General features: G+C 25.6%; 1 protein-coding gene across 3 annotated transcripts in view; it reads right to left on the bottom strand.

Annotated features, from left to right (window-relative positions):
• Nucleotides 1-5,534: 5,534 nt before the first annotated feature.
• Nucleotides 5,535-12,575, bottom strand: part of Mam (neurogenic protein mastermind) — a 45,537-nt gene continuing 38,496 nt past the window's right edge. For all 3 annotated transcript variants that reach the window (XM_074251852.1, XM_074251854.1, XM_074251855.1), the window contains exons 3-7: nt 9,281-9,637; nt 8,162-8,339; nt 6,981-7,313; nt 6,508-6,762; nt 5,535-5,979 (exon numbers count right to left, since the gene is read on the bottom strand). In XM_074251852.1, the coding sequence (XP_074107953.1) occupies nt 5,729-5,979; nt 6,508-6,762; nt 6,981-7,313; nt 8,162-8,339; nt 9,281-9,637 (1,374 nt within the window). In that variant the 3' untranslated portion in view covers nt 5,535-5,728. The remainder of the gene's footprint in view (nt 5,980-6,507; nt 6,763-6,980; nt 7,314-8,161; nt 8,340-9,280; nt 9,638-12,575) is intronic.

Below are 12,575 nucleotides of genomic sequence, written 5' to 3'. Positions count from 1 at the left end.
TTGGAATGCGCTGTACTTGAATTATAAATTATACATTTGATTATTTTAATTAACAAATGTTATGAAAAAAAAAAAAAAAAAAAAAAAAAAAATATAAACAATTATGATGTGTTATAGGCACGTCTAAAATATGAGTCATTTATCTATGTTGAATTATTAATCAATCAATTATTAATTAATGGTAAAATGTTAATCATCACATTATATTTATATTAGCGCTCTACAAATTCAACGTCAATTTTTTTTTATGAGATCAGCCAAAGAACAATAATACGCTTTTGAAAAATTTATATTCATTTATAATAATAATAATAAAATTAAAATTAAAATAATTATAAGATTAATTAATAATTATTAAATTAAACATAATCATTGAAGAAAAAAATTTTTTTTTATAAAATTTTATCAAAGACTAAAAAAATAATTTTCATAAAATTTTATTTAAAAAAAAAAATTTATTCCAACAATTTTTTTTTGGATAATAATTTTATAAAATTTGACAAATTTTTATGAAGAAATAATTTTCATAAAATTTTATGAAATATAAAAATTTTAATTTTTAAAAAATTTTTATGAAATAAAAAAAAAAAATTTATCCCAAAATTTTTTTTTTTTGAATAGTAATTTTATAAAATAAAATTTTTTCCCGTGGATAAAATTAAAAATTTAATATAACAGCTACCGATTACGATCCATAGTTTAGTAACGGTGATATTTACAGACAATTATTATATTTTATTTTATTTACTTAATTAATTATCTCATTGAACGGCAAAACTAATTCATGCAAAAATTCATACCATGATACGTTGGGTTTTGTAGTAATTTTTAAAAATAATTACAGAAAATTTATTAATATCAGTCCCATGTAAAAAAAAAATTTATAGAAATGTTTAAAATTTTTAAAACTGTAAAATATCAAAATTTGTTTGTAAAATTTTGGTGCTAAGTTATTGTTATTTTTTTTACAGAGTAAGTGAAAAAAGTTAATCTAATTTTATTATTTAATTCTATATCACAATAAAAAACAAGAGTGTTAGTTCATTAATTTCCAACTGTTAGAGTATAAAATAATAAAAAGCACGATTTAAAACTTTTCTTAAAAAAAATCGCTGGCGTATTTACAAAATAAATGGCATAGCAAATTAGTCGAATACTGATAAGATTTTAATCTATTTTATAACATTGATCCAGCAATAAATAGTCATTGTAAAATTTCGTGACCGTTTCAGTATAAAATTTTTTTTTTTTTAAAACAGAGAAGTAATTTTATTTTCATTTTAAATGAATATTTTTTTTAAATTTAAATTAATTAGTTTTCGTTATTTTATTATGTAAAACTTGTCTTCTGCCGAGCATGATATTGATCCTATTCCCTTTCCCTAGTCCGTAACAGACGCTTGTATAATTCGAGTTTGCGTCAAGCTTTACTGCATTTTCTTCTAAGGACCTCGAGCTATTTTCAAATAAATTTTTCTTTATCAATTACAAAATTTTTTTAATTACAATTATCATCACTCAGTAGATATGTTTATAAATGATACATAATACAATTAAAAATTACCATTTGACAACTTAAACATTTAATTGTGCGATTTTTATTTTCTGTCAATGTTTATTTTTTAAAATTCTTTAAAACATTTTTATTTGTATAAATATTGATAATTATTGAAACATGAATTATTACTTATAATTGAAACTCAATAAATTATTTGTATATTTGATTTAATTTTCCTTTAGAATTGGTCCCTATATCTAAGATATTTTATTATTTTTCAGTTTAACATTTTATAAATCTTAAGTTTAATTAAAAAAAAATCTATTTTACATTACAATTTAATAATAAAGTAAAGTTATTTTTGATTTTAGTTACTTATGTCTCAATAATTATCTGTAATTATCAATAATTATGTTCCGAGTGGTCCCGATTTAAAAAACTTTTCATTTGTTTAAAACTTAAAATTTTTTCAAAAAATCTATTTTTAATTGTTTGACAAAAATAAATTTGGTAATTGTTTCAATTTTTTCATTAATTTCATTCAACAAATATTAATGTAAAAAAAACTGCATTAATATTTTTTTTTATTTAGTAATTATTTACAAGTGGGGTCAACCCCATTTATCAACCCTATTAATATTTTCAAATTTTTTTTTATTTTGCTTCTTTTTATGGAAGATTTATAATAAAAAATATCGTGAAAGAAAAAAATAAAAATTTTGATAGATTTTTTGCTTTAAAAGTTGGAAAAAATTTTGGCTCTCATGTTTTTGAATAAAATTTCTATTTTATCTTTTTTTTGATATTTTTTTTTTGAAAATTACATTTAAAAAAAAAAAAAAAAAAGTTGAATTTCACAATTTTCTAAAAATTTGTTAACATTGTAATAATCATTTTTTTTTAATTTTTGTATGCTTTTAAAAAAAAAAAAAAATTTTCAAAAAAAAAAAAAAAAACAAAAATTAAAATGGTAGACCTCCACTTGTAAATATTCACAAAAATTTAAGTGTGCGCTAGAATAAATAAAAAAAAAATTTTTTTACTTTTAATTTAAAAAAAAAATAAATTAACATTAATTTAAAAAATAATTTAAACATATAAAAAAAAAAAGAAAAATATTAAATGTCCTTGTTTAATTCGAATTATCTACTTGGGTAGCTTCGATTCAGATATAATCGACACGAAACAATGAAATTAAAATATAAATAGACATAGACAATAACAATTGATCATTTGATAAAATTACGCGGTCTATTAACCAGAAAAAAAAAATAAAAATAAAAACCTATTGATATTTGAAATATCTATGGAATGTATTAAAATCGGAAGTAATGTTTAAATTATTAAAGAGATATTTAATTTCTCAGTAGATTAAAGCTGAATAAATATGTAATATAATATAATATAACCCATATTTAATTGTAACTATTTCGATAAAAGTATAAATAATTTTAATTAACCAACGTACCATGGAGAGTTATGATTTATGATAATTGTAAATTGTCAGTTAAATTAATTTAATAAAGACCTGTGTGTCTATTTGAAGGCAACTTATTTACTTAACAAAGACTACGTATCGTACACTATTAATTATTATTAATGTATTTATATTTTAGTTTTATTTATTTATAATTTAAATATTTTTATTTAAGTTATTTTTGAGTTAACCTTTTTCGAAGCTGCATAAAGGAAGAATACAGTTTAGTTGGTTATGCCGAGAACGGAAGCTGCCCGTACGTCAATATAGTTATTCTGCGTTTTGTATTTAGTTATACAACGCGATATCGCAATGAGAGCATCAATAAATATGCCTGGAATTGCTAAATGGGCTTTATCACCGTGACATATATGTATTTATATATATTTATATATCTATATTTATAATCAACTCTTTGCAAACCTTTCACATAGACTATGTATAAATGTACATAGAGGAGAGTAACGAAAAATAGGCTTTCTAAAAAGTATACTATTGATATTTTTAAATAATAAATATTCCCCGATTTTTATATTATGTCATCTCTTTTTTTTTTTTAACTTTTATAATACAAAATATTCAATACTAAAATAATATATAATACTTTTTCCTAAACTCGTGAGAAAAAAAATTTTTAAATTAAATATACTGTCAAAAAAAATTTTGAAATTTTTTTGGTAATTATTTACAAGTCGGGTCAATCTCATTTTGGGCCATTAGGTCAAAAATTATTGTTTTCAAATTTTTTTTTTACCGCGCATTTATGATAAAAAATTTTGTGAAAAAAAAAAAAATAAAAATTCAGATAGCTTTTTGCCTTCAAAAATTTTTGGATAAAATTTATATTTGATCTTTTTTTTTTTATATATATAAAAAAACGAACAATAAAAAAAAATTAAATTTCACAATTTTCTAAAAAATTTATAAATTTTATTGAAAATTTGTAAAATTGTGCTAAATTTTTTTTTTATTCTTCATTTTTTTTTATGTATTTTTGAAAAAAAAATACATCAATAGAATCGAATAGAAATTTCGTTAGAAAAAAAGTAAATTAATATGGTTGACCCCACTTGTAAATATTTACCTTTTTTTTTAATACGAGTTTTATGAATTAAAATAAACTATTAAAGTGATAAAAATTTATAAATATAAATGCATTTTTAGAAAGCCCGTTTTACATCACCGTCTGCTAAATACACTAACATTTTTAAAACATAGTAATATTTACAATTATAACTTTAATTAAACGGCACACCGAACCGTCACATGATTACATGTAGATCTGCATAATAAAAAGCTCGGCTATCTGAAATATATATATATATATATATATATATATATATATATATATATATATATATATATATATATATATATATATATATATATATATATATATATATATAATAATTAATAATAATATCTATTTAAATGTCAAAGAAGGATATTGATTTGTCTATTGATTTTATTAACTATTTGGAATTAACGGATAGATCCTTCAATTATTGACAGTAATTAAAATTGAAAATAATTTTTTTTAGTTTAAATTTTTCTATTGGTTAATTGACAATTTAAATTAAAAATTTATTCATTATAGTCAGGTTATTTTTAGACTTGCCACTTTTTTAATATTACCTCATTATAATCTATATTATTAATATTTTTAAAAATATCATTAGTTTACAAGATAGCAATGTAAGTTCTTAATTTTTGATATTTTTCAACATATAAGCTCATCCCGATGTTACACTAATCAAGACCTTTCATTTGAGTACCCACATCAATTTTTCATATATTTATATATATTATATATATGTATATATGAAAAATATATGAAAAATTGATGTGGGTACTCAAATGAAAGCTCTTGATAAGTGTAACATCGGGGTGAGCTTATATCTTTAAAAACTTTAATATTTAAGACAGTACAGTACAATTTAACAAAATTCATTATTTAATAAAGCAAAATTTTATTTATTTATAATTCAAATAAAATTAAAAAAAAAAATTTAGACTAACAATTTATTTTATTTTTAAATGAATTAAATTTTTATATGACTGTGAAATATTAAAAAAGTGGGTACTGCCCAAGAATGCCCCTAATGTAATCATCACCAGTATTTTAATTATTATTGAAATTTTAAATAGATTAATAATATTAATAATAAAAATAATAATAATAATCCAATTTAACTTGATAATATTAATTCAACCTTGTCATACATATATAATATGTTTGTAATTGTAATGATTACAATAATTATTTCCGTACGATCCTATTCAAGGCTACTGGAGTGTAACCGACGCAGGTAAAGTATCGAAAAATGAAAGAAAAAAAAAAAAAAAAAAAAATTGCATAAACAGAGTGCTCGTCGAAGGTACACTTGTGTCGTCGACAAGAGCACTCAGATGCCAGATAGAGAGTGAGAGACTGAGAGTGAGATTATTAAAGAGAGAGAAAGCAGTCAACAAATAGTGATCAAGTGTTGATCGGATTGCTTTTACTCTCTTCTTAGCTCTCTTAATATGTTAATTTCTATCAAACAATAACTATTATAATAATTATATTAATAATAATAATAATAATAATAATTAATTAATAATAAAAATAATAATAAGTAAATTGACTAAAATGTGATTGCCTAGTTGTATTATGTGGATATCAACAGCTGGATATTGATAACAAATCAATTATTGAACAGCTGTTCCACATAAATTGTAAATATATTTAACCTTGACTAGGTTAAATTTTTTTATAAAATATCAAGATTAAAGCCCGCCGTTGAGTCCAACGAATTAAGTAGTTCTTGAGCGCTAAAGTTTGACGTATCACCACTCGGAAGATTTTCCAAAAATTCCAGGCTAAAATCAGCAGCTGTCGCTACTGACGAATCATTCGTCGTTGAATTTTGCTGTTGGCTGAGCTGCTGCTGCTGCTGCTGCTGCGGTAGTCTTATTCCTGGGCTTCCAGATCCGTATTGTTGATGAGGATGTAATGGCGATCCTGGTTATTTATTTAAAAATTTTTATTATTTTATCATTTTTTAAATAATTGCTCTGTCAAAAATTTGCAGAGTGAATTTTAATCCAAATTAAATTTTTAAAGATTTAAAAAATTAAAATAAATTTTTTCCTTAATTTAATTCAACAAATATTAATATTAAAAAAAAAATTTCATTAAAAATTTTTTCTTAAGAAATTAAAAAAAAATTGCCATCTAAATATTAATAATTAATTATTTTTTATTTTTGACTTTAGAATTTGTAAAAAAAAATAATTTTAAAAAAAATTTAGTTCGATATTTTTTTGAATATTATAATTAATATTTTGAAGTTAAGCTAATAATTTTGCAAATGAATTTTTTTGGATTAAGCTCACAGTATTCACTCAAAATTTTTTACAGTATAAAAAAAAAAAAAACATGAGTATAAAATCATAAATCATGTAGATTTAAATTTTGAATAACTTCACTTGGAGATTTTGTTATTGAAACGTTAAAACTCGGTAAATTGGTAATTAGATATATACTCACCAGTGTTGGTATTCGAAACCGAATTAACGGATGCTGATTGTGACATTTGCATCTGCATTGACATTTGACTATTTCCCTGCATTACCAGTGTCTGTTGTTGATGCTGTTGAGACAATAACTGTTGCATCTGTGAGTTATTGTTCATCGCACCACCACTCATCCCGGTACTTTGTGACCGTATCAGCTGCTGATGTTGCATTTGAGTGGCGTTCATTTGCATACTACCACCGGTACCAGCACTCATACCAAAACCACCTTTAATAAAATTTATCCATTATAATTCCCATCGATTATACTAATATATATATATATATATATATATATATATATATATATATATATATATATATATATATATGTATATATATTTTTTAATCTGATCCAACGCACTATCATCATATAAATCCACTATCACAATTCATAATTAATTAAATTAAACTAAGTGACTTGACAATTATAGATAGGATGATTACCTTGATGAGATTGTTGACTAAATTGCGGACGCATCTGCGCTTGAAAGCCCTGTTGCTGCATGAGAATATGTCGCCATTCTTGCTGTGTCCCACGGCCGCCGATATTGTTACCTAGACCTTCTGGTGGACCGACACTAACATTCGGCGGTCGCTGGTTGTTCGTCCTTGGGTATCCTAATCTCTGATGCATCTGATGCATGTTATTAATGGACATGCCACCGCCGACGTTGCTCATGTACATGTTACCGCCGGCGTGTAACGCTTGTTGCTGTTGCTGTTGTTGCTGCTGCTGTTGCTGCTGTTGTTGGGCTATTGGTGGCCTCATCATTGGTCCTAGTTATTTTTTAATTTTATTATTATTAAAATTCCACTGTTGGGAATTAATATATATTATTGAGAGAATAAGGTAAATTTTGTATCCAGGATACTAATATTTTTAAAGATATAAGCTCACCCCGACATTATACTCATCGAGACCTTTCATTTGAGTACCCACATGCATTTTTGATATATTTTTCATATATACATATTTATAATATATATAAATATATGAAATATATGAAAAATTGATGTGGGTATTCAAATGAAAGGTTTCGATGAATGTAACATCGGGATGAGTTTATATCTTTAAAAATGTCAATAGTTCACGAGATACAATCTAATTTCTTAAATATGGACGTTTTTAAAGATATAAGCTCATCCCGATGTTACACTCATCAAAAGCTTTCATTTGAGTACCCACATGCATTTTCATATATTTTTCATATATACATATATATAAATATATAAAATATATGAAAAATTGATGTAGGTACTCAAATGAAAGGTCTCGATTAGTGTAACATCGAAATGAGCTTATATCTTTAAGAACGTCAATAGTTAGTAAAATACAGTGCAATTTAACAAAAGTCATTATTTAAAAAAGCAAAATCTTATTTATTTATAGTTCACAAGTCACAGCAGTCACTATGTGACTGAAAAACTAATATTTACTGATGTTAATTTTTTATCTTCTAGAAAATTTTAACATTTTTTATACTTCATTTTTGCTGTGTTCTCATTTTTTGAAAAAATTACTAATTAATATTATTAAAAAAATTTTATCCAGCGGATTTTTAATAAAATACCCGATAACTTTTTGTAATAAATTAAAAAAAAAAATAATTAATAAACAAATTTACCCGAAGGAGGCATAGGTTGCTGCGAAACTCTTCTTATTGAACCTTGATTAGGGAACCTTGCTTGTTGACCCATGCCAATACCAGCATGCATCATTTGCGCTTGTGCTGCTTTGTACTCAGGCGGTGGTGGTCGTACGCCGCCCATTCCACCTGCCAAATGCTGCTGATGTTGCATTGCCTATTAACATAAAAATAAATCCTTGTAATTTATCACTCAATAATCATAATCATGTTTATTACCATCACTGTTGTATTGAGTAGGATACAATGCCCGCTCGATAGTGTCTGGTATTAGACAAATATTTATGAAAGAATATAATGTAGTAAGAAAGTGTTACACCGATAGGGTATCGTTAACTGCCGGATGCTTACGCACCTACCAATAAAATCTAAACGTTAACACGTAGTAATGTTAACATTAATACTAATACTAATAAGACAAATAAAAAAATTTCCATTCATTGTCCGCAACCACTTGCCTCTTCGTGCATGAATCCGTGCTCTTTCTCAAGTCAGTGTGTATACATGTGTCTCTTTTTAGTAAGTTCAATTGAACAAAAGTTGCCAAGACTTAACAACACAGGAAAAGAAAGAGAATACGACAGAAAATGTATATACCTGTTGCGCACACACTTTTCACTTCAATAATGTTTATATTCCATTTTTAATATCATTATTGTTATTATTAAAATTTGAGACTGTTAATAATTAATAAATGACCTTTTATCCTGTGAAATATTGAGGTTTTTTAAGATATAAGCTCATCCCGATGTTACACTCATCAAGAGCTTTCATTTGAGTACCTACATCAATTTTTCATATATTTTATATATTTATATATATTATATATATATATATATATATATATATATATATATATATATATATATATATATATATATATATATATATATATATATATAAATATATAAAATATATGAAAAATTGATGTGAGTACTCAAATGAAAGCTCTTGATGAGTGTAACATCAGAATGAGCTTATATCTTAAAAAACGTCAATATTTAAGAAAGTACAGTGCAATTTAACAAAAATAATTATTTAATAAAGCAAAATTTTAATTTTTATCACCAAAAACAAAATTTAAAAAAAAATACAAACCTGTTGAGCACGCATCATCTGCTGCTGCTGTTGTTGCTGCTGAACAAGCTTAGCATGTTGATGGGGATCAACTTGGTTATTGGATACTTGTTGTGAATGATTTCTAGGTGCTGGAGCACCGGGTCCAGGTTGTCCCGGAACACCCCCGGCAGCAGCAGCGGCCGCAGCAGCAGCCCGTTGCCTCAGGCTTTGCTGAGTGAAATTGATTGTCTGGGACTGGGATACCGAGCAGTATGTGTCTTGTTGTCCCGCGGATGTTTGATTTTGGGTTTGGTTGAAGTACATGCCCTGTTGAGCTGCCACCGACACGCCGGGCTTCAAGTCACTAGTTAATTGCATATGCTGCCCTGCTGACACCTGAAAATAAGTAAACAACAAAATAAATAATTTTGTTTTTGGGATAATTAATGTATTTACAGTTAAATTTTATCGACCGAAAAAATTACAAATAAATTATTAATTATTAATTCGGTATCTTGAGTACTCCCTGTGAGTCACCAACAGTTTCAAGGCTTCAACTAAAAATAACTCCAATGTTCTTGAGTCAATAAGTGAGTTTTAATTTTAGTTACTTAAACACTTGATTTTAAATCTTTTTTTTTTTTTCGTCTAAAATAATATTTATATTTATTTACAGGATATGTAATTAGAATTGTAATAAATAATTATAATAGAAACTGTAATTTAAATTAAAATGAAGATTGAGGTTGGGAAGACTATGATGGTGTTATGACACTGAAATTGACAAACATTAGAAATTTTTTTATAATTTTATAACAATAAAATTATTTTGAAAAAAATTTAATAAAAAAATTCCACATATGAAAATTTAAAAAAAATTTTTAGAATTTTTTTTTATTGAAAAATTATTTAAAAAAAAAAATAAAAGAAATAATTGCACATGTAGAAAATTTTTAAAATTACACATGCAATTTTTTAAAAATATTTTTTTGTTCTAATTTAATTATTAAAAAAAAAATCAAAAAATTAATAAAATCGGCTAACTATTATTATAAATTAAATTAGCCAATTTAAAAATTACTAGAATTTTTTTTCATTGAAAAATTATTTAAAAAATTTCACATGTAGAAAATTAAAAAAATTACACATAAAATTTTTTTTTCAATAATTTATTTGTGATAAAAATAAAAAAAATTGACAGTTGTAAGCTAACTGCAGTATCATAATGAAGTAACATATAATATAGCAAGATGAAACGTTAATAGTCTTTAAATAAATCTATATTACACATGGGATCTACGGACGCTGACCTCAACGTAAGTAAGCCCTCTTTACTCACAGTATTTGTACCTACACTTTATTTAACACCCGAAGAACATAACAAGTGTATAAAGATTTAGCTAAGATCAAAATCATGTCCGACAAGTTATTAGAAGGATAAATTTTGACGCTGATGCTTTGGCCGAATTTCCTTTCTTTTTTTTTACAAATAAAATATTTTTTTTTTCGGTCAACTGGAGTTGCCGGTGCAAAATCAGTCTCGTAAAACGAAATGTGTGTAATGCGTAATGCAGTCTTATGGTGGCATGTATTGGATATGTATATTGCATTGAGTATTGAGTGAATAGTGAGTATTGAGGGGCTCGGGGTGGTTAAGTGTGTGTTGGAGAAGGCAAAGAGTGGCTGCTGGCTGTGGCTGCCCGATATCGATTTCCGATAGCGGGCATTTAGTGCTCTGTATATTCTGTCTGCTTCCATACGTGTCTGATACGCGAATGTATACATGTACTATCCGTGATCAACAGCAGGGCATTTGAAATTGCATCCCAGCGCCATATACAAGGTGTCGCTACCATTCAAAGAGATTGCTTTTTTGAGTTTATAAATGAGAGTATGCTAAATTTTTATTACGCCGGCGTAATAAAAATATTCTGTTGGATGCATTTTAGAATTTTTATCAAAAATTTTAAATATTAACTTCAAAAAAAAGATTCATTCATTGAAGTTTGTCTTCTTTTACTAAATTGATTCGTTTATTGTCGCAAAATCAAATTTATCTTCAATTTATTGAAGAAATAACGTCAAAAACACTGTAAGAAACTTTTAAATCTGAGCTTATCAAGATGGCGGCATAGACGCGTCAAAATGGCGCTCGTGCACGCGCAGATGAACATATATACTTCTTAAGAAGAATTCTAACTGAAAAATTGTTATTAAAAATGTATAATTAATACTCCAAAAATATTTTCTATAATTTTCCTTAAAAAATCGAAAATAGCGTCAAGTTTTATTAAAAAAAAATTTTTCTTCAGATAAATATAATACCAGCAGTCTCTAAAACTCTTGACTAGTAATTAAAACCCTTAAGTAAATATATAATAACTTGTTAATTAGGGGAAGAATAATTTAAATGTAAAGTTAATTTTCATTTCGGATATTTTTAAAAATCTTATAGATTTTTTATGAAGAATATGAAATATTAATAAAAGAGAAGAATATCAAATTAAAATTTGTCTATTTCTTACAGAATTAATCTATTTATTTCATTGAAATTGATTTTATTTTTTATTTATTAAAGAAATAATGTTTTAAACACAGTTGAGACTTTTAAATCTAAGATTATCAAGATGGCAGCGTTGACGCGTTAAAATGGCGCTCGCACATGCGCAGATGAACATATATACTTCTTAAGAAGAATTCTAACTGAAAAATTGTTTTATTTAAAAAAACTACGTAAATAATTAATCGATGATTTTTCTTAAAAAATGAAAAATAGCGTCAAGTTTTATTAAAGAAAAACAAATTTTTTCCAAATAAAAAATACCAGCAGTTTCTAAAACTTTAGACCAGCAATTAAAACCCGTAAGTAAATATCTAATAACCTGTTGATTAATATAAATAACAACGCGGAAGAATAATTAAAAAAATCCAAGTTATTGGCTAGTGTTTTCTGGTCTACTTGGGATCTGTTACTCGGTCAAGAGTATTTGTCCAAGGGAACAAAAATGTTGGCAATAAGCATGAGTACCGAGTTCAGACTACATACAAATATAATAACCAAAAGCAAGAGTGGGGTAAGTAGGGAAGTATACCCATATCTATACATATATAAAATAAACCCAAGAATTTTATCCGTACAGCAGTAATGTCAGAGTGGTATCTGGATTCTCGGATCGTTGAGGAGAGGAATAAGTCGACACCGCCCAGGCCGCACCTCTCTCTGTACTCTCCAGCAGCTAGTATATAGCATATAGTATATAGCAAGCAGCCTCTCTAGAAGAGCCGCAGCGATTATGAATGCCGGATCATCGACCCGAGGCTCTTGCTCCCTGTA

This window comes from Cotesia typhae, unplaced genomic scaffold, assembly GCF_013202065.1.
Source record: "Cotesia typhae breed Kobodo isofemale line unplaced genomic scaffold, CoteBio_Ctyphae contig_83, whole genome shotgun sequence".
NCBI lineage: Eukaryota > Metazoa > Arthropoda > Insecta > Hymenoptera > Braconidae > Cotesia > Cotesia typhae.
The sequence above is the reverse complement of the archived record's forward strand: the minus strand, read 5'-3'. Positions and strand labels throughout refer to the sequence as shown.